We start from the raw sequence: 23,563 nt of genomic DNA on the forward strand, positions 1-23,563 counted from the left end.
TGTTATAATAGGGGAACTGGAATTGGAAATAAGATATGGGGCATTTTACCTCCTTGTAACCTTTGTTCAAGATACATCTAATGTCTGTTCAGGCCAATGCTTAAAGAAAGGAACTGAGTCAGGAGTGATCTGTGCCTTTTTTATCTGTAAAATAAAAACAATACACATTGTTGTAAAGCAATTATGACTTTTCTGGTGAAAGGCATATATAAGAGCTAAGTGTTGTTATATTGCTAGTTTGTGAAATCTCTCAATAGTCTCTGTCCAGTCCCTGCTGTTTCATTTTTAACAGTCAGTCAGATAATCTTTAAAAGAACATAAGCAAAAATGTGGCGCGATACCACTAACAAGAGAACTAAAGTTGTGTAATAACTAAAATGCACAGCTCCCAATATTAGTGTCTGTCTATTTTCAGTCTATCAGTAAAATCTATAAACACAGAGTAATAGGCCTCAGCGACAATTAAGGCATGCTGCACAAAGTGATTGGCAGTATTATGAGCAGGTAGAGGAGATTTGTACAACAGCCATTTGGCTTTCTATCAGTGGTACATTCATCAAACACTACAGGTTGGGTTCTCTACCCGTAGCAGAGGGATATCTTGGTAAGAAGGTGCTGGAAACAGTGGTTCCCATATAAAATTCCATCTAAAGCACTTTGTATAAAAAAAAGTATTTGTGTTAATTTATCTTTGCATCCTTTCCCTCTCTATTTTTGTCCTTTGCTGCTCTGTATTTCCATTCAGTGACAGATTGGGGGAGAAGTCACTGTCAGAAGAGAAGTTATATTAGGTATTACATTTTTCAGTTTTTTTTTTTCAATCCTAGGCTTCATATAGCATGTTGAACATAAAGGACCAAATTCCATTAACTGATAGTTTTTAATAGTAATTGTATATTATCTCAAGGAAGTGTTGAGCTAGAATTGTGTAGCATAGCTGTTTCTGTTCATAAAAATTCAGTCAACCTTTTGCTTTTTTTTGTTTTGGTATTGGTTCAGATGGGTTCATACTCTGACTTTTGCTTGAACCTATATTTGCAAAGTGAAACTCAGAAACTGATAGTTTTAGCAAGGTTTGCCCCAAACCCACCACAGAACACTTGGGGAGAGGAGGATTTGTATTTTGAATCTCATCTCAGGTTCATAGATCTTGATGAAATTTTATGCAATACTAGGTTTGTAATGAACCCTGAAACTAGATTACCTGAAATATTTTGTTACACACGTTTTCTACAATTCTACTTAGCCATACCTAGCTCTAAAGCTTGTGAAAGTACATCAAAAGTTAATGTTCCCCTGGATATTTTGCGTTAATACACCTATGTAATGGGGAAATGTTATTAATTTATGCAGGTGCATACCAAAGCAGCAGGTTTGCTTAACGAGTTTTGAGAAGTTTGGATGTAGCCAGCATGAATGTGTGCCAAGACAATTTAACTGTGACCAGATACGGGATCCTGTTTGTGACACAGATAATATGGAATATAATAACTTGTGTACTTTGTACCAAAAAGGAAAAAATGTATCATACAAGGGTCCGTGCCAGGTATGAAATAGTTTTTGCAATATTTACCAGACGTTCAACAACATGCTTTAATATTCCATTTTCATTTTCTATGTCCAACCAGAATTTATTTCTGGTTCACAAAAAGATTCTCATTAAAGTAGTGCTTTCAAAAACATAGTATCTGAATTGAGGCACTCAAAAAAATAAAATGTATATAAAAAACAGGGTGGAAATCAAAGCAATTTAATCCAGATTTAAATAAGCAATCTGGAAACCTTGATCTAATTAATCAATTTTAATGGTGTTTTGCATTTGTACTTTTTAGTTATTTTCTTAAAGAAATGTTGATTCTCATTGGTTGGTAACCATTAAAATTTATTAATTTGCAACTAAATATAGATTTTACACTACATTTGGTGCTCATTTTGCTAACCAGGAAGATACACATCTATACACATTTATTTAGCTTAAATTAAATGTATTCAAATTCTTAATTTTTACTTTTTTATTATTTTAGAAAAAGGTGAATAATGTATTTCTTATTTACTAGATACATTTTTAATTTTTTTTCAAATTCTGGCTAGAAATTTATATCTAATTAAAATGCACAAAATATTTTAATTTACAAAAAAATAAACTACCTTAAATATGCTGGAGAATAAGTTTTTTTTAAAAAAAAAATTTGCATTTATTATTTTCTGTAGTTGGTGAATTGAACTGATTGGTTTTGGTCACCATATCAGGATTTTAGATCTAGTAGATCTCATCCTCACACCTATTTTGATTCATAGATTGGAAGAGCAAAACAAGCTTTCCTGGTTTTTCAACTGCCAACTGGTTTCTTAACTTTGAATGATCCAGTCATTGAACTGAACTATTCTCTCTGCACCTGCCCAAGAGGCTACTGCTCTCAAAAGCTGGTGCCAGGTGCTTAGACAATGACTTCCAACAGTTCAGTGATATGCCTTATTTTAAACTTGGCAGAAAATATTTACTACCTAACATTATTTCTGCATTTAATTTAAATGATATTAATAGATTATAAGTTTGGTCTTAACATATGTTGTCTATTTCAAACAATTTGATTTTTTTAAAAATTGGATATTTTTGTTTTGTATTTTTTAAATCATGGATTTTTATCCACTCTGAAGTAAAATAAAAAGTAGAATTGAGTGGGCAAAATTTTGATTGCCAAGCCATGTGTAAAATAAGCACTGTATATTATGGCAAGTTCTGTCAATTCAAAGTTTCATAGCTGTGTTCACGCCTGGGCTCTAGGGACAAAACAAAAGTTTTAGGCATGATTATTTATGTATGCGTTCTGATCATGTTAGCATCAGGTTTTGTCATATATTTTTCTTGTTAAAGGAAAACTACGGTGATTAGTTACAGTATCTTGGATAGCTAACTAAATATGGTGTTTGCTAGATAGAACAGAGCTGTTTGAATGAAATATATTTTCTCTAAGTATATTTTCATACAGACTAACCACAGATCTTTTTAAGTGATACATTTTTTAAAAAGCAATATATTGTATATATATTTTCGTCTTTGCTATCCTCCTCACTCACTCAACCCAGCTGTCTCTTCATTGCCTTCATGTATTCCATTATTTCTTACTACAGTTGTCTTATTCTGATTTATCTGCTTCTTGTGGCTGTCATGACTGGGATGTGGATGATCTGATCTAGTAGTCAGAGCAGGAGTTGAGAATCAGGCCAGGTCAAATACCAGGAGATCACAGCCTGAGATAGGCCAGAGGGCAAAATGAGAGTTGACTGTCAGGAGACAGGCAGAGTCAGTTACTAGGAGATCAGAAGCAGGAGACAAACTTGAGAGCAGAGCTACAGATCAATGGCGGTCAGGGTACCAGGAAGGGTAGCCAGCGGAGCAGAAGGCCAAGGAGGAAGCACAGGGCACACAGTCCAGAGCAAGGTGAATCCCAGTTGCATGGGCAACTTCCTGTTTTTACGCAGTGTATAAATAAGAGCTGTGGACCAGTTAGGACCCTCAGCATTCCGCCAATCAGCTCCTAAGATGGGGTCCTCTGAGTTCAGCTCCTATTCTGATGACAGTTAGGAGGTCCCTGGGTGGCAGGTTGGAACCTGCTAGCACTAGAGAGCTCCGGGTAACAGGGTTCATGACCCACTGTCCCTGACAATGGCCTTGGAGTTCCTGGTTGGCTAGTTCTGTCAACTCAGCACCAGCCTCTGTTTATCTTACTAGGGAGATCTGCACCTGCCTGATAAATCAGACATTTGTGTGGCTTGCTTTGTCTTGTTATATATACAGACGAAGAATTCGCTGTAGATAAGACACAAACCAGCTTTGATTTTTACTACCTTAGAAGTTGTTTCAGCGGAGTCAGAAAGCAGCAAAGTTCCCTTTTACATTTTCTTATAATACTATTAAATATACAATAGCTATTTTTCTAACATTATTTAATATACATTGATCTAATACAGTTCATTATACAATTCTTTACAAGGTGCACAAAGATCAAATGTCCATAATGATGTCAGCTACCTTTGATGCTGCTGGCAGAGGTATTATTGTCAGGGCTGTAGTCCCTAGCAAGGAAAGATAGAGTTGGGCTTATCTCTCTTTTTTTTTCCACTTGAGAGGACTCTGAGGATAGTGTGGAGTAACAGCTTATCTGGGAGTACTCTGTGGGGGACTTTGAACTCAATTTACTTCTCCCCTTGGTCCAACAATTTGAATTTGTTGGCTTTTCAAGTACACTTTTCCTGAGTGTGTTGGTTTGTTTATGTTGATTTTCTTTTGGGGTGGCATTGGAGAGTTATTGTTAATTGGCACTAGTTCAGTTGGAAAAAAATGTGTTTATTTTTATGGTGGTTTGTACGTATGCCTAGAAGGCAAGATAGGGACATTTCTACAAACCGTAAAAAACAAAACAAAAGACAGACAAAAAGAACAACAACAAAACCAAGTATGAAACAAATATACATATGTTGGGCTAAAATCTGTAATAACAGTAATACATTTTACTCCTTTGAAGTAACCTCGTGTTTATAGTTTTAGATCTTTCTAAATCCTTTATTTTATAAAGTAATTTTAAGAATATGAAAAACACATCCAGAATTTGCTCCTCTTCCCCCTTTTTTGTTGTTGTTATGCCTGTTTCCCAATACCTGATTTTAACACCCTCATTTCCTGTCCCTTAACAGAAGTAAATCTTAGGTGCCTCTTAAACCTACCATAGTTATGTTCTTCTGTTGTCTTCTCTGGTAACTTATTCCTTTTGTTTATTATACATTGCATAAAATTGCATGGGCTATTTACTCTAGATTTCTATTACTGACTTTTGACACACTTTGCTAGCATGAGCATTGTATCCCTATCAACTTTAAAACTACTATAAGGTCATCCTACAGTCTTGTCTCCAATATAAATAAACCAAGCTTTTTGCACTTTTTTACAAACTCTTTTTCAGCCCTTCTGCAAATCAGTGGAACCAGTATGTGGACATAATGGTGAAACCTACAGTAATGTATGTGCTGCCTATTCTGACCGTGTGGCTGTGGACTATCATGGACATTGTCAAGCTGTCGGAATTGTCTCAGACTATAGTTTACAAACAGAATGCACCTCCGTTAAATGTCCTCCTCTTTCTGCAACTGGATGCAAACCAGTTGTTGCACCAGGTATGTTTGTTGCTAAGGCTTAATCAAGGTATGAGAGTGTCTGAAGGCTACTCATATAAGCAAGCTGGACCAAAATGATTTATTTGAAAAGAGTGTGTGTGTGTGTGTATGAGAGAGAGAGAGAGAGAGACACACACACACACACACACCGTTACAGGACTTATTCTGAGGACTAAATTAGGGCTTACGTGGTGCGTAAGCCTTTTGATAGACCTTTGTGTGGAGAGGATTTCATTAATACTGAAATGTGCCTTCAGAGCTGCCTCCATTTCACTGGAGACCTATGGTGCAGATGAGTGACTTTTTCCAGTGTATAGCCAGGAACAGGGTTTGAATATGAGCTAGCTGGCTGAGACTGAGCTGACATAAGATATGTTCTGCTTGTGCAGAATCTGCTGCTATACCCATGGTCTGCATTGGTTTTCGTTTGGTTTCTGTGAGAAGTTAGCTGGTATTTTTGACATATAATGCCCTAAATGGTTTGAGTCCTACTTCTTTGAAGGTTGTCTCTTTCTTAATGTGATCCCTTGGCAATTGTAATCATCTGAGGAGCTCAAGTTTATAGACCCTGAGTTAAATAGTAGGGGGCTTGTTGTAGGGCATTTTCAGTGAAAGGTGTTAGACTCTGCAACCTACTGGTCTTACTTATCCCTAATTTGTTATCATATTGTATGGTGATGGCCTCCTAAATCTGCAGGCAACCTGCAGTTATTTCTGGGAGATGTGTGAACTTCCCATTCATTCCAGTGGAGGGTTGATTTTGAAACCTAAAAGATGACAGTTCAAATGTTAACACTCTTAACTGTGTTTCACTGCTGCTGTTTGATCTCTTAACAGACTTTCATATCTCACATGGAGAATTTAATAGCAAAATAAATAACACATGGGCCACTGTACTGATGGTATTACTCATTTTCATAATTTATGGATTCAGGATCTTCATTTTTATTTATTTATGTGGAAAGCTACCACTGAATTTCCAGTCTGCTGTGGCAAAATTCACAATCCAGACCGATCCAGCTTACTGCAGAATATGCATGGCTGTAATTAGACACATCAAAAATCATATTATTAAATATAAAATCTATGTCCTCTTCTGCATTAGAGTTCAATTTTACTCAGAATGTGCTTTGTATTGAACTAGTGCTTCACTTGTATACATAAATATTTAGCTGTTGAAAATACAGTAGTTTTCCACAATCTGTAGTGTGGATATTACACGGCAGTGCCAAACTGTATTTAAAATAGCAATAGCAGAAAACTACATTTTTGGGACAAGAAGGGGAATGTGCTTTATTTCAAAGTTAGAGCAGAGGAATGATAAAATGCCTAGTCACAAGGTAAAAATTTCAGCCACCATGCTAAAACCATTTTAGAGATTTGCTGTTTCTTGTGAGATCTGGAGGCTTCCCACAAAATGTCTGACTTATGTACTAAATTTGAGTGACGTCAACCTGCTGTCTGCAGGACATTTTCATTGAATGGTATTTCTTTTTAAAATCATTCCAGTTATTGCATTATCCTTGGGTATGTAAATAACTAGTGTTGGACTCAGTTTGAAGACTGAATCTTCCTCCCCATCCTAGACTTGTCACCATCTTCTCCAAAACACATCAGTACCTCACCCTTGGGGCCCTTTTGTGAGACATACCTTTTAAATTAAATCTCTGTATCCCGATGCCAGCTGCTTCTGCAGTCCACGCTTGTTACTGTTTTGATATTGTGACATGCTCCTGCATTCAATGATGTGTTTTCACCAGGTGTCTCTGGGTAGTACTGCAGAGAAAAAGGCTTCATATTAGCAGGTATCAACACTAGAAAATATTGTTGGGATGGCAAGGAAGTGGGGAAGCTTTCATAGACCTGCTGCTTTTACATCTAGTAATTTATGGGAAGATAATGTTGCCAGCACAAAAGTGCCAGAGGCAAGCAACAGAGGTTCGGGGCCCGGTGTGCTTGGCTTGAATAAACACACCAGGGGTGGAGAAGCAAAACACAAGTTTATTTGAGCTTAAATAAGGTGCGAGGGAGAATAATTTACAATGCCAAAAGTCCAGGATCCAAAATCTTTATGCATTTCATTCTCATGTTTCCATTGATCTGCAACATGGTCTGTCTGCTTTTAGTATTGCAGATGTAGACATATGAATTTGACTTATTTGCTAAGAAGTCAGGTGGACACTGGTGAAAGGTTACCATGACTACAGTAAACAAGAAGTTTGAAATAAGGGCTTAATATTTTAAGATTCTAAGAGGAAGCTGAAAATTTAGAGATAATCATTAAGGCCAGTTTTTTCCAAAGGAGGTGCCTAAAATTAGACTCTCAGGCTTAATTTACACTAGCAACTTACATTGGTATAACTGTGTCACTCGGGTGTGGAAAATCACTCTTCAAATACAAGCATAGAGCCAATGCCCATAACTTCAGATATAAAAATGATGCATGCGTACAAATAGGAGGAATATATTCAGTAGATCATAATCTTTGCAAAGATATGTCAATGGCATATCTAACATAAAGCATATTCCAGTTATGTTATGCTTATATGTCTATGGAAATATGCTTATACGTTTAGAGTGCAACATCAATTATATAATAGGATTCTTACTATCCCTTCAGACAGGTTTGTAGTCAAGCAAATTAAAATGTTTGTGTCTCGTGTGTGTGTTTACATTCACTGTTAAATTTAATATGGGTGAGTATGGCTACATAAATATGGATATCTATTATTTTATTGCATGGAGAGCTTCAGCAGAAGGAGCCATCTGAAAAATATTAGTATTCTCCTTTAACTGCCAAACAACTTTATGGAGATTTTGGTGTGTGTGATGCATATTTGTCCCCATTTGTTGCCAAAGAGTCTTGGAAATAACTCTTATGTCCAAGAATAATCTTTGTTTCCATTTTCATCAATAAGAAAGTATTGCTAAATATTTTGCTTATGGAAATTTGTGTGGAACTGCCATAAGTTGTACCCTAGAAATCTGAGCTTTAGCAAACAGTTCCCTCTAAGAGTTACTTTAGGAAAGCTCACATACTCAGCTATTCTTCTCTAGCAAGATTTGTGATGAAAAGCAAGCCTACCACCTGTTAACAGTCACACTAGGTTGCTATCAGCCTTTTCACAGAAGTACAGGAGCTAACAGGTCATACATGTTTTCATGCTACAGAAACCAAATAATTTAAATATGCAGAAATAAAACGTTCTCAAAGTGTATGGATTGTAAGGAAGGATGGTCCAGTGGTTAGAGTGCTAGTCGGAGATTCTAGAGACCCAGATTCAGATCTCCCCTCTGCCGGACTTCTTATGTGATATTGGGCAAGTCACTTAGGGCCAAGTTTTTAAAGCTATTTAGGTGTAGGTGCCTTAATACCTTTTAAAAATCTTACCTTAGTCTCTTGGCATGTCTGTGCTTTTGAGCTGGGGGTGATTCCCATCTCCAGGAGACATGGGCGCTAGCTTTCATTGATCGTGCCAGCTAAAAATAGACAGTAGCTGCAAAAATGCAAGCGGTAGGAGGAGCTAGCTACCCTGGTTACGTGCCCATTGGAGATGCTACGTGCATACTCGGGGTGGCTAGCCCCTCCCACTGCTTGCATTGCCATGGCAACATTTTCTTTTTGGTGTGCTAGCTCAATGAGAGCATGCACGAGAGTATGTCTCTTTGAGTTGGGAATCACACCCTCAGCTCAAACTGTAGACATACCCCTCTTCGTGCCTCAGTTCCCCATCTGTAAGCTGGGGATAATAGGATATGTACGATCTCACAGGGGTTTTATGAGGATAAATGCATGTAAGATTGTGTGCTGTGCTCAGGTGTTCATGTAGTTGAGGCTATTTAAATACCTAAGATAAATATATTGTGATTTTTTTCTGAGTGGGGCAGAACCAGAAGTGGGGAAGAGGCTTTAGCTTTTATCTCAAGATTGTCTTTAGTCACCCTTCTGGCTCTTGAATTCTTCTTCGGAGTGTTCAGTGGTAATGGGGCAATTGGGTGGGGCTGCAGAGGTGGTGCGGAGGTCTGGATGAAGAAAGCTAGTTCAGGGAATGAAGTAACAGCAGCTCTGGAAGACATACACCTGAAGAGAAAGGGGAGAGTAGTAGAGCCACAGTCAGAGGTAGGTGGTAAACCAAGAGCCCCAGGAAAGAGGTGGCTAACAAGGAAAACAAGTATAGGTGAATATAGATGATGTGAAATCTTAGAAGAAATCTGCCTGACAAGCCAAGAACCTAAATCCCAACATGCTGTAACTGTGTAAACAAGTTAAAATTATGCATTTACACTGCAGTCTTTTGATTACACTAATTCTTTATGCAATCAAGCTCTTTCCACCTGCATCTATAATAGTTACAATAATCTGGTATCTTTCTTGCTGCTGTAGTTTCCCCCATCGTCTCCATCCCAGTAGTTAGTTATTGCAGACTTTTGGGTACGCCCTTTCCCGAGCTCTGTGCATGTAGTGTATCTTGCCTTGTGACTTAGCATGTACTTGCATATTTTTGTAGCTTCATAGCAATGTGATACCATATTGAAGTGATTAGAAGTTGATCCTATGACTTGGCATTGAAATAGCATTTGATGCATGTGGGATTGGATGGTTTTTGAATTGCCGCTGTTAAATATCAAAATTGCACAGAAATTTCATGACCCAACCACTGACTGGAAAGGTCTGTTTTCTTAAAGGAAACTTTGGGTTTGGGAGTTTTGTTACTGTGTATATCATTTACCATTTAATTTTGACCTTCACTTGCTTTGAAGGATCTGATTAAAACTGTGAAGTGCAGCCTGCTTTTGTTTCTGTCATGTAGGAGCCTGCTGCCCACTGTGTGCTGGAATGCTGAGAGTCTTATACAATAAAGACAAGCTGGACACTTTTGCCAAGGTAAGGAACTATAGCTATTTCCCATGTAAAATGGCTGAAAATTTTGAAGGGCAGTTTGTGACAGTTGGTGGTTCTTCTTCGAGTGATTTGCTGATATCCATTCCAGTTAGGTGCACGCGCGCCGCATGCATGTTCATCGGAAGACTTTTTACCCTAGCAACACTCGGCAGGTCAGCTGGGCGCCTCCTGGAGTGGCGCCGCTATGGCACGGAATATATACCCCTGCCGACCTCAGACACCCCTCAGTTCCTTCTTACCGGCCGTGTTGGTCGTTGGAACAGTGGAGTGCCGCTTAGCTGACCTCCACTTCCCTAGCTACTCATAGTTTTCTGATTCTTTATCGTGTATATAGTTATAATCCTTTTTATATAGTTATAATTAGCGTATTTGTTTATAGCATAGTTAGTCCACTATAGTTAGAGGGGTTCGGGGATTAGCCCCTTCCCCACACCCGGTGCTGGGGCCCATGCCCGGCTCACCGGGTTTCAAACCATGCTCGGCCTGTCACAAGCCAATGCCGACAGGAGATCCACACGACTCCTGTCTGAAGTGCCTCGGAGAATTGCACCTAACAGCTAAGTTTCCCATCTGCAAGGCTTTCAAGCCACAAACAAAAAAAGGAGCGGGACATCAGACTTAAACAGCTCCTCATGGAGGTGGCTCTCTCTCCTCCACCCTTGGCACCGAGTGCTGGCCAGTCGACTAGCAGAAGCCCTTCTCGGCACCAGACTGCGCCGGTACTGTCAAAGCCTCTCGGCACTGGCCATCGCCGGCACCGAAGTCGGCTCCACGCCGCTCCCTCTCCCTGAGGTCGAGAAAGGCTAAGACTCCTGCTACCGCTGTGCCGCCCGCACTGCAGCCAGAGAGCATCTCTAAGTTGGATCGCCTGGCACTGACACCTGCTGCAGCGCCGACAACGTCGGCACCGTCGATTCCGGTCCCACAAGGGTCATCGAGTCCGGCGCCTGTTAGCTCCCCAGCACGGGCCACGGAAGAGCTGACTATACCATCCACGCTGGACACGTTCTCAGCGGCGAGGGATCTGATTGCCTTAACAGAATCGACACTGCTTCCACCCCTGGCACTGCTGGTGCGGGTAATACAATCGATAGACAAACCGGCCTTGATAAGACCATCCTCTGTCGGCACAGCGGACCGGCATCGCTCACGATCGTGGTCCTGCAGACGTTCCAGGTTCAGTCGGCACTCCCGCTCCCGACGCCGCTCGTAGTTCTGGCACTTTTCCCCTCCTCTGTACTGGTCGAACTCGCGGCACCGGTTGGCATCCCGTTCGCCGGCCTGCTACTCTCGGCACTGTTTCGGCTCTCGGCACTGCTCCAGGCACCACGTCTCCTGTAGCCGATCACGACGCCGAGCTTCGAGATCTCGGTCGACCTCCCGGCACCGCTCTGATCACAGGTCCCGATCTCGCTCCCGGTACCGATATGCTTCCCAGCACCGTTCTCTGATACACAGTGAAATAAGGTCCACTGGAACCTCTGCCCAGGGCTTCTCCGCTCCTCCATGGCCATCCAAACACACTTCGGTGTCGTCCCACGTGGACAGTTACTATGCTCAAGACCGCGATTCAGATGTGCCCACTGGAGTTTTTCAAGAAGCCCAGACCCAGGACAAAGGCCCACATCAGTGGTCCTTTTGGACGCCTTAGGCGTACCACCAGGCCCAAGGCGCTCCAATAGTCCCGTCCCGCTCGGCTCCATCAGACCACCGGGCACCAGAGACTACAGCCACCCGTCCTCCTCCGGCCGGAATGGAGGAAGCACTAGTTCACCCATCGGTCTCCCTGGTACCGCTGGAGCAGGAGACGGCCCAAGACCAGGAGGTCACACAGGACCCGCTCGTCCCCGACATTTCCTCTTCTTCCTCTCCGGATGAGATGGTGGCAGGAACATCTTCCTCAGGCCCTCCTCCAATCGACCTCAGAGTTATAAGACCTGGGCGGAGGTGGGTAAGTTCACAGAGCTACTTCCCCAAGACTCCCGCTAGGAATTCGCTGCCTTCTTGGAGGAAGGGAAAAAAGTGGCCAGAACTTCCCTCCAGACTTCGCTAGATGCATCTGACTCAGCAGCCAGGACCCTGGCCTCGGGTGTCACCATGAGATGCATCTCCTGGCTACAGGTTTCCAACCTCCCACCGGAACTGCAGTATACCATCCAAGATTTACCCTTCGATGGTAAAAGTCTCTTCTCAGAAAAGACGGACCCTAGACTGCACAGCCTGAAGGACAATCGAGTCATCCTGCGTTCTTTAGGCATGCATACACCCGTGACCCAACGCAGGCCTTTCCATCCCCAGACTCACTGCCCGTACTTTATGCCTCGAAATAGACAAGATTTTGGCAGACGGCGCAGGCGGGGTGGGCGTAGACGCCAGTCAGGACCCCAAGGGGGCCAAAACCAAGGTCCCTCCAAACCACCAGCGGGGACCTAAGTCCGCCTTTTGAAGGTACGCCCGAGGACAGTGTACCAGTTTCAGGCCAGGATCCATCCATCCCCCCCCCCCCTTCTCCAACCGTCTTTTCTACTTCCTCTCAGCATGATCCCAGATAATCTCAGACCTCTGGGTCCTACACATGGTGAAACACGGATACCACCTCCAATTCGTTTCAACCCCGCCTTCCCACCCTCCAACCCTGTCCCTCTTCAGGGACCCCTCTCATGAGCAATTCCTCCTGCAAGAGGTGCGGAAGCTCCTTGCCATGGGAGCAATAGAGGAGGTGCCGAAAGATGAAAAGGGCAAGGGGTTTTACTCCCATTATTTCCTGATCCCCAAGTCAAAGGGCGGCCTCAGGCCTCTCCTAGACCTGCAAGGACTCAACAAGTTTATGATAAAGTTGAAGATCCTCATGGTCTCCTTGGGGACCATTAACCCGTCCTTGGATCCTGGAGACTGGTATGCTGCCCTCGATATGAAGGACGCATACTTTCACATCGCCATTTTTCCTCCACACAGGAGGTATCTTCGCTTCGTAGCCAACTGTCAGCACTTCCAGTTTACGGTCCTCCCCTTTGGCCTTTCCACGGCCCCAAGGGTGTTTACGAAGTGTATGGCCGTAGCTGCCGCACACCTCCACCAATGTCGGATAAACGTATTCCTGTATCTGGACGATTGGTTCATCAGAGGAACCTCCGAGACATAAGTCACACAACATTTGGGTGTTGTCAGGGATCTATTCGCACATCTAGGCCTGATGATCAATACGGAAAAATCCACTCTAGTTCCCACACAGACATTAGACTTCATAGGAACTACCCTGGACTCCAGTCTAGCCAGGGCCTACTTACCACAGCCGCAGTTCCAGGCAATGACAACAATCATCCGAGGTCTACAGAACTTCCCGACGACCTCGGCTCGCACTTGTCTCGGTCTCCTAGGTCACATGGCTGCCTGCACATTCGTGATCAAATACGCCAGGCTCCGCCTCCGTCCTCTCCAAACTTGGCTCAACTCGGTATACCGTCCGGGCAGAGACCCAATAGACACAATAGTCACCATTCCACCGAGCACCCTAGCCTCTCTAGACTTGTGGCTGGTCCCATCCCTGGTGTGTGCGGGGCTACCGTTCCATCCCCCCAACCCTCATTGTCCCTGACAACAGACGCGTCATCTCTCAGCTGAAGGGCTCACCTCTGATGCCTTCGTACTCATCGCAGGGACTGGCGCTTCACATAAATATCCGAGAGCTGAGCGCGGTTCGCCTGGCGTGCCAGGCGTTTCGGGAACATTTACATGGCCGTTGTGTCTCAGTGTTCACAGACAACACAACTGCCATGCATTACATAAACAAGCAGGAAGGGACTCGATCTTCCCCCCTTTGTCAGGAGACCATCCAACTCTGGGATTTCTGCATAGCCCACTCGATAGACCTGGTAGTGTCCTTTCTCCCAGGGGTTCGGAACACTCTGGCGGATCGACTGAGCAGATCCTTCCTGTGTCACGAATGGTCGATATGGCCGGACGTTATTCATTCGGTTTTCCAGAAGTGGGGATTTCCCCACATAGACCTGTTCGCCTCCCGTGCGAACAGGAAATGCCAGATGTTCTGCTCCTTCCAGGGTCTTTCACCGGGGTCGATCTCGGATGCATTCCTAATGTCTTGGAAGCACCGGTTGCTTTATGCCTTCCCACCATTCCCGCTGGTTCACAAGGTCCTGCTAAAACTCCGCAAGGACAGAGCACACCTAATCATGATTGCGCCAGCGTGGCCCAGACAACACTGGTGCACCACGCTGCTCGACCTGTCAATAACCAACCCAATTACCCTGCCACTCCACCACGGCAGTCTTCGCCTCCCAGACCTGCAGGCCCTTCACCTCACAGCGTGGCTGCTGTGTGGCTAAACCAGTCAGAGTTGCACTGCTCTGCTCCGGTACAACAAATACTCCTGGGTAGCAGAAAGCCTTCCACTCGGTCAACGTATCTAGCCAAGTGGAAACGTTTCTCCTGCTGGTGCGCAATGCAGAATGTTACTCCCTCTGAGGTGTCGATCCCTACCATCCTGGACTACCTTTGGTCTCTTAAGCAGCAGAGCCTGGCAGTATCTTCTTTGAGGGTGCACTTGGCGGCCATCTCCACATTCTACTCAGGAGAGAATGGCCGCTCCATGTTCTTACACTCTATAGTTACTAGGTTTCTCAAGGGTCTGGAGTGCCTATACCCCCAAGTATGCCGCCCCACCCCTACCTGGGACCTCAACCTAGTCCTAAACAGACTTATGCTTCCACCATTTGAGCCGTTGGCAACTTGCTCACTGCTATACCTGTCCTGGAAGACAGTTTTCCTTGTAGCCATTACATCGGCCAGACAAGTCTCCAAGCTTCGAGCACTCACGGTGGACCCACCATTTACTGTCTTTCACAAGGACAAGGTACAGTTCTTCTTCGAGTGCTTGCTCATATCAAAGAACAACAGTTACAAAGGTGAGTAACCGTCTTTTGTGACCACATCCGGCATTCCTCCCTAAGGTGGTGTCGGCCTTCCATACCAATCAGGACATCTTCCTTCCAATCTTCTTCCCGAAACCTCACTCATCTCAACGGGAACAACAACTACATTCCCTAGATGTCCGTAGGGCGCTCGCATTTTATATCGATTGGACGAAGCCCTTCCGTAAATCCCCCCCAACTCTTCGTTGCAGTGGCTGACCGGATGAAGGGCCTACCTGTCTCCTCCCAGAGGATCTCCTCGTGGGTAACGGTGTGCATCCGCACGTGCTATGACTTGGCTTATGCTCCCTCGGGCCACCTCACCGCTCATTCTACAGGGCTCAGGCTTCATCTGCTGCCTTCCTAGCTCATGTACCAATCCAGGAAATATGTCGCGCAGCTACCTGGTCCTCGGTCCACACCTTTGCTTCTCATTATGCTTTGGTCCAACAGTCTAGAGATGATGCAGCCTTTGGCTCAGCAGTTCTGCACTCTGCCACATCTCACTCTGACCCTACTGCCTAGGTAAGCTTGGGAATCACCTAACTGGAATGGATATGAGCAAGCACTCGAAGAAAAGACGGTTACTCACCTTTGTAACTGTTGTTCTTCGAGATGTCTTGCTCATATCCATTCCAAACCCACCCTCCTTCCCCACTGTCGGAGTAGCCGGCAAGAAGGAACTGAGGGGTGGCTGGGTTGGCAGGGGTATATATCCAGTGCCATAGCGGCGCCAGTCCAGGGGGCGCCCAGCCGACCCGCTGAGTGTTGCTAGGGAAAAAATTCTTCCTACGAACGTGCACGCGGCGCGCGCACACCTAACTGGAATGGATATGAGCAGCACATCTCGAAGAACAACAGTTACAAAGGTGAGTAACCGTCTTTTTTAAAATAATTGAAGTATTAACCACCAAAAAAGTCTAATAAACTAGAAAGTTAAAAATACTTCATAACTGTTCCTTTTTCATAATTAGGAAGCATTTGTTTTGCTTTTCATCGTCTTTATAATTTTTCAGTATGTTTTAGTCATTGGTATTAAGGTGTAAGAATTGAACTGTAAGAGAGAAGGTCCAAACAAATACTATCATGTGCTCCATACAATTTGACAATAGTTTTGTGATATAAGATTGCAGCAGCTTGAATCATGTAAATTGGAGAAGTAAAATACCTGTAAGAACATCCTGTCCATTCTGTACTCGTGATGGGATTGTTCCTTTATAGCTTTCAGAATTTGATGTAGTATTACTTAATATTTTCCTACTACTGCCCTGGGAAGTAGTAGGAAAATATATTCTGTTAATGTATCTCTGTCTAAGTACCTTTACTCTGATATTTTCCTCTGCTTAATTTAACCTCTTTTTCCTCCTGATACACCTCCTGAAAAAAATTCTTTAACTTTGATTGTTTACACTCCTCTGATACTTTAAAACTATGATATTTATCTAAGTCATTGTTTAGCCAAACTATTCCTAGTTAACTCTTTTTAACTTCCACATAAATAAGACTCTCTTCCCCTCCCTGTGTTCCTTTCTCTAAACCTCCAGTTTGGTGGTAATTTTTTCTGCCGTTGAGTGTCCGGAACTCAAGACAGCATTTGAGATGCAGCCTCCCTAATGCAGGGTATAGAGGAGCTACGTTCCCTACGGGCCCATGGTGTGATGCTAAAAATACCATTTGGTACCACCTCACATTGCTATATCTTGTGATAATGAGGTCTGGTATGAAAAAAGAGAACTTTTTTTTTCCTTTTCAACACAATGTTTCTCATTTCAAAAAAGACAACCAACAGATGAAACAGAGTAACTCCCCAACAACAATTGAAACATGATATCAATATTTAGACAATTATGTGAAAGCTATGCTAATTATTTTCAAGCATGCAATTTCTTCCTGTGATGAGTGTTCATATCCAGGATACAGTTTCTCAGTACTTTTCCAGAGTGTCTGCAGTATGCAAACAACCTCTTCTAAACAGTTGCTTCTATTTGTTGTACTCTTCTTAAAGAAGAATAATTACAAAATGGCTTAATGAAACTGTCAAATAATGTAAATTTCAAATTTGACCCTGTAATTGTCCTCACTCGAGGTCTGGTTGGGAAGTGTGGTCTAGTGGTCACAGCCACAATCCCGGACTGCCATGGGGGTTGTGGGGAGGGGAGCCTGGGCCTTCCCACTCCACCGGGCTCTGACTTAAGGCCCTTCAGGCTACCAGTAATCTGGAAACCAAGGCTGCTTAAGGCTGTCCTCCCTGGGCCTCTTCCTCTCATCTCCCACCTGGGGTCAGCTCAGTTCAAGGCCTGCACCTGGTGGGAAAATCCAAACCAAAAGAAATAAGAGGGTGTTACCAATGTCCAAGGTCACAGGATACTTCCCTCTCTGGTTGTTTCTGCTGTGGGTTCTCCCTTCCCTCAAGGATGGTCCCTCTGGGCAGTGGTGTCAGAGCCTTTAGCTTTCCCTCTGCTCTGCTGGAGCTGTGTGCTGCAGGTCTGTTCATCTCCAGCTCTGCCACCAAAATGAGCTAATTCCCTGCCTTTTAATTCCTCTAGCATATGGAGCATTTGCTGCAGGTGTGGCGGGGCAGGGCTGGCGGAGCCCAAAATAATCCCTTAACCTCTTGGTGCTCAGTGTGGGGTCTGTACACCACATCACAGACCCTAAAGGGAATCATGAAATACTAGTAGTTCTTTGAGGAATGTCCCTGTGGGTGCTCCACCTTTTTGGGCGTTTGAGCACCCCTGCACTTCTAGCCATAGATTTAAGGTAGCGGTGCCCTGGTTGGCGACACACACGCTGCTGCCAGCTTGTGCTGCTCTGAGTGGGTATTGCATGTGCACAGGCAACTGTCCCCCAGTTCCTTCTTTGCAGCCGTTGGCTTCGGTTGGAACAATAGCAGCGCCTCAGTATAATCTTCCTCAGAATACTTTTTCCTTTCCTTTTTGCCCAAAATTACCCCTTTCTGTTAGCTGCGAGGTTCCTGTCTCTTCCCTTTCTTTTAAGAAACAAAACAACCAGAGACACTCTTCAAACGGCTATGCCTGGCTCTAAACATTGCCTCACCTGTAGACTGTCAATATCAGTCTCTGACAGTCACTCCCAGTGTGTTCGCTGCCTGGGAGACTCGCGTTACGCAGAAGTGCCACCACAGCGCAAAGTTAACGGCAAGGACCAGAAAGGCTAGGGAACTCCAGCTCAAACTGATGCTTATGGAGAACCCTCTGTGTCCTGCATCTGACCCTGAGCAGGGGACCTCTCCCCACCAGCTTGCTCACTCACCAACTGCTGTGTCAGACATGGGATCCTCCTCTAAGATGACCACAAAGGATCCAGCCCCCATGAAAACAAAGAAGCGGTCACACTCCTTCCCCCAGGGAGAATCGCCATGTAAAAAGCGATCTCTGACCGCTAAATCTGCCCCGGTACCGTCGCCATGCAGAGACTTGGACCGCATGACACCGGGTTCTTCCAGTGCAGAGGCAACCCAAGGAGCGAAAAACCCAGTGCGGTCTAGCTCTAAGACAGGCAGCCAGGGCAAAACTAAGCCTGTTCCCTCACAGCCTAGAGAGCTGAAGCCTTCAGCACTGAGCAGTGCTATGGCACCACCTTCTGTTCCTATATATCACAGCAAGCCCGCAGCACAGACACTGACTAACCTCTGTGTGCCTCCTATGCCTGCACCTAACTTGCTGGTACTGCAGCATTTCATTAGCGAGGCAGACCTTTTCATTGTCTCCACCCTGGGCACGCGTCTCTTAGGCACAGACAGCAGACCAGCCTTGAGTCTCATGGCTACATCTGCTGGCTCAGCCCCTCCTCTCTCAAGCGATAAGGAGGATGAAGTGGCTGTAGGGATGGGCACCCCATGCCATTCACCGCCCAAACCTGGAACCTCAGGGCTACAATCCACAGTGTGGCAACCCCCAGGGTCTCAATGGATACCCTCCCCAATGGCCCTCCCACCAAACTGAGGCCCATGGGCTCTCTACAGGACTCACAATGTTCAGCCCTCTAACCGATCCAGGTCCAGAACACCAAGATCAGCTAGATGTATTTCACTGGTTGCCCCAGCTACCCCTGAAGTTGCCAGGGAGGAACAAGAGGGTAATGAGGACTTAACAGAGGGTGACAGCCTACCTCCTACCAATATTTCTTCATCGTCCCTGGAGGATACATTCATGCTTCCCTCCACACCAGCGGACGACTTAAAATCTTTCCAAGATCTATCCAAGCATGTGACCAATTCCCTAGGCATCTGCTTAGAAGAGCAGCTAGAGACACAGCATGAGCTCACTGACATTCTCCATGCCTCTTCTGTGGCCAAAATTGCATTGCCTATTAATTCTGCCATTATGGACCCAGCAAAAACGGTCTGGCAGACACTGGCCACGGCCCCACCTTCTTGTAAATGTTCAGACAAGAAGTATTACATTCTGGGTTCTGGAAATTACATGCAAGGACTATTCCATCCCGTTTACCTCTATTCCACCAACCCACCACCCTTCCCTGTCCCTTTTCAGGAAACCTTCTCACGAGCACCTACTACAGCAGGAAATAAATCATCTCCTGCAACTCGGTGCTGTAGAACCTCTACCGCCCAAACACAGGAGGACCAGGTTTTATTCACACTATTTCCTCACCCAAAAGAAAATGGGCAGCTGGAGGCCCATATTGGACTTGTGCAAACTGAACAAGTTTATCAGAACTCAGCGTTTCAAGATGGTTACCACTGCAACTGTAATCCCAACATTGGAGAAAGGAGATTGGCTCTCAGCTCGACCTCCAGGATGCTTATTTCCATCTTACCATACATCCTGCACACAGAAGGTTTCTTCATTTCACAGTAGGCAACTTACATTTCCAGTACAAAGTGCTCCCATTTGGACTTCCACAGCCCTGTGAGTTCTCTCCAAAGTCCTTGCTGTGGTTGCAGCCCATCTTTACAGACAGGGGGTAATTGTATTCCCCAACCTAAATGATTACCTGTTGAAAGCTTCTACATACCAACAGATGGTGGACACTTTGTCACTCACTGCAACTCTGTTCAGAAGACTAGGCCTACAAATCAATGGCCTAATTCCGACCCAACAGTTGCAATTCATAGGTGCCTACCTAGACTGCACCATGGCACTGGCAAGTTCTACCCCCAACAATGCTTCCTGACATTAACAAACCTCATAGCAGCCATACAAAACAGCCTGCAGACATCCACCAGGTTATGCCTCCAACTTCTAGGACACATGTCAGCAACCATGTTTGTCTTTAAACATCATATGAGGCATCTTCAGTCATGGCTCCGTACAGTATACATTCCTCACAGACATTCCATTCACAAGCGCCTACCATGCCCACCACGATAAAGAACTTGTTATCCTGGTGGACAAACAATTCCAACATCTTCAGGGGTATCCCTTTCCAACGACACACTCTATTAGTAATGATAATCACAGATGCGTCTCTCCTGGGCTGGGGCACACCTGTCTGAACATACCATCCAGGGCAGATGGTCCTCCATGGAATCGATGCGCCACATAAATCTATTGGAGCTCCGGGTGGTCCGCAATGCATGCCACCATTTTCTGTCCCTTATTCACAACAGGACAGTGCAGATCCTTACAGACAATTTCGCCACCATGTTTTATATCAGTCACCAAGGTGGGGCTCGATCTTACCCGCTCTGCACAGAGGTGGTTCACCTTTGGGAGTGGTGCATCTCCCACAACATAGACTTCAAAGCAGCCTACCTACCGGGAAGCCAAAACAGCACAGCGGATGAGCTAAGCAGAAACTTCTCCCAGACACACAAATGGGAAATGGACCCAGAAATCCTCAGCACTATCTTCCAACACTGGGTTTTTTTCACAATAGACCTTTTTGCAACACCCTATAATACCAAGTGCCCTCAATACTGCTCCCGGGCAGGACTTGGAGAAATCTCCCTCGAGGACGCATTCCTCATAAAATGGGAAGCGTCTGTAATGTACGCTTTTCCCCCCGATTCCTCTGATCTTTCGTGCCCTTTACAAGATAAAATGGGACAGATCCTGAGTAATCCTGATCGCACCAACGTGGCCCAGGCAAACCTGGTTTCTCTACCTCAGCTGGATGATCACAACACCACTGTGGCCCCTCCACCCCCACACCTCACCTACTCATACTGGACTCAAATCATCTCCGTCACCCCAAAAGCCCGATCCTCCATCTCAAGGCATGGCTAATCTGTGGCTGACACCTCTGGAGGCAGGCTGTTCCACAGAGGTCCGAGATGTTTTGATGAACAGCAGATGATTAACCACATGAAAAACATACTCAAAAGTGGTGTCATTTCTCCATATGGTGTGGAGACAAACAACTCTCCCTTCGAATGGCTCCATTACCCACAATACTTGAATATATGCTGACCTTAAAGAAATCAGGTCTTTCTATCAGTTCACTCTGGGAACACTTATCTACAATCACAGCTTTCCATTCCAAAGTAGATGACCTCACTGTATTCGCGCATCCTCTCTCTCAACCCTTTCTCAAGAGTATACAGAATACTTACCCTACAGTCAGAGATCCTGCCCCTATGTGGGACCTTAATTTAGTCCTCCGTACCCTCATGGGCAAACCTTTTGAGCATCTGGCTACCTGCTCACTATTATACTTGTCCATGAAAGTCACCTTCCTAGTCACAATTACATCAGCATGACAGGTTGGAGAGATTGGTGCCCTGATGGTAACTTCACTTTACACCATATTCCTCAAGGACAAGATAATCCTTCACCCACATCCAAAATTCATACCTAAAGTGGCCTCATCCTTCCATCTCAACCAGCCCATCTACTTACCTGTATTCTTCCTGAAGCCGCATGCTGTCAGCAGGGAAGCATCTCTTCACGTATTGGACATTAGAGCACTCACGTTCTGTATAGATAGAACAAAGACATTCAGAAAATCCACCAGACTGTTCGTTTCCACACCGGAACGATCTCAAGGATTAACCATTTCCAAACAACAACTTTCAAAATGGATATCGGAGTGCATTCGATCATGCTACCATGAACGTGACCTAGAACCCCCCTCTAGTCTTCACACGCACTCCACCAGGGCTATATCCACATCAATAGCCTTTCTTAAAGATATACCCATCATTCATATATGTAAAGCAGCTACCTGGGCATCATCTCACACCTTCACGAGACATTACGCCATAGAGAAGCAATCAGTTGCTAATGCTCATTTCAGAGAATTGGTGTTATCCACTGCTCAGTAAACCTCTCCAAAGCCCCTCTGTCCACTGAAAAGTACTGCCAGGGCCAGCTTTAGGCTGATTCCCCAAAATCTGGCCCCGCACCTAAAAGGACCTCACGCACTAAAGAAGAGTGCCTCACTTAGGCACCTTTTTAATTTTTACACACCCGGCAGTGCTCTGGGTCTTGGGTGGCACTTCAGCGTCAGGTCCTTCACTCGCTCCAGGTCTTCAGCAGTGTTTTGACAGCGGGTCCTTCAGTGCCATGGAAGACCCGGAGCGAAGACACAGAGCGCCGCTAGGTGAGTCATCTCAGCTGGGGCCCCGTTGAAACTATTCGAATCAGGCCCCGCATTTCCTAAAGCCGGCCCTGGGTACTGCTGCATAATCACCTAAAAGTGGAGCCACCCACAGGGACATTCCTTGAAGGAGGACATAAGAACATAACATAAGAACATAAAAACGGCTGTACTGGGTCAGACCAAAGGTCCATCTAGCCCAGTATCCTGTCTACCGACAGTAGCCAATGCCAGGTTCCCCAGAGGGAGTGGACCTAACAGGCAATGATCAAGTGATCTCTCTTCTGCCATCCATCTCCACACTCTGACAAACAGAGGCTAGGGACCCCATTTCATACCCATCCTGGCTAATAGCCATTAATGGACTTAACCACCATGAATTTATCCAGTTCTCTTCTAAACGCTGTTATAGTCCTAGCCTTCACAACCTCCTCAGGCAAGGAGTTCCACAAGTTGACTGTGGCTGCGTGAAGAAGAACTTCCTTTTATTTGTTTAAACCTGCTGCCTATTAATTTCATTTGTGTGGACCCTAGTTCTTGTATTATGGGAATAAGTAAATAACTTTTCCTTATCCACTTTCTCCACATCACTCATGATTTTATATACCTCTATCATATCCCCCTTAGTCTCCTCTTTTTCCAAGCTGAAAGAGTCCTAGCCTCTTTAATCTTTCCTCATATGGGACCCTCTCCAAACCCCTAATCATTTTAGTTGCCCTTTTCTGAACCTTTTCTAGTGCCAATATATCTTTTTTGAGGTGAGGGAGACCACATCTGTACACAGTATTCAAGATGTGGGCATACCATGGATTTATAAGGGCAATAATATATTCTCAGTCTTATTCTCTATCCCCTTTTTAATGATTCCTAACATCCTGTTTGCTTTTTTGACCGCCTCTGCACACTGTGTGGACATCTTCAGAGAACTATCCACGATGACTCCAAGATCTTTTTCCTGATTTGTTGTAGCTAAATTAGCCCCCATCATATTGTATGTATAGTTGGGGTTATTTTTTCCAATGTGCATTACTTTACA

At 44.5% G+C, this 23,563-nt stretch overlaps 1 protein-coding gene and 2 long non-coding RNA genes across 8 annotated transcripts in view; 1 reads left to right on the forward strand and 2 right to left on the reverse strand.

Annotated features, from left to right (window-relative positions):
• LOC142046342 (uncharacterized) overlaps positions 1-23,563 on the reverse strand; it is a 934,987-nt gene that overhangs the window by 704,822 nt on the left and 206,602 nt on the right. The window lies entirely within an intron of this gene.
• RECK (reversion inducing cysteine rich protein with kazal motifs) overlaps positions 1-23,563 on the forward strand; it is a 105,885-nt gene that overhangs the window by 68,654 nt on the left and 13,668 nt on the right. For all 5 annotated transcript variants that reach the window (XM_075062642.1, XM_032787127.2, XM_075062640.1 and 2 more), the window contains 3 exons: positions 1,354-1,546; positions 4,962-5,172; positions 9,984-10,057. In XM_075062642.1, the coding sequence (XP_074918743.1) occupies positions 1,354-1,546; positions 4,962-5,172; positions 9,984-10,057 (478 nt within the window). The remainder of the gene's footprint in view (positions 1-1,353; positions 1,547-4,961; positions 5,173-9,983; positions 10,058-23,563) is intronic.
• LOC116828722 (uncharacterized) lies at positions 691-21,913 on the reverse strand. 2 transcript variants are annotated; one of them, XR_012655263.1, is made up of 4 exons: positions 21,828-21,913; positions 9,115-9,253; positions 6,824-6,948; positions 691-767 (listed from the first exon to the last, which is right to left on the reverse strand). It is a non-coding gene; the product is annotated as an uncharacterized LOC116828722 (long non-coding RNA). The 2 variants fall into 2 exon arrangements; XR_004374593.2 differs by lacking the exon at positions 691-767 and having other exon boundaries at positions 6,066-6,948; positions 21,828-21,910.

This window comes from Chelonoidis abingdonii, chromosome 2 (genome assembly GCF_003597395.2).
Source record: "Chelonoidis abingdonii isolate Lonesome George chromosome 2, CheloAbing_2.0, whole genome shotgun sequence".
In the NCBI taxonomy this organism is placed as follows: Eukaryota; Metazoa; Chordata; order Testudines; family Testudinidae; genus Chelonoidis; species Chelonoidis abingdonii.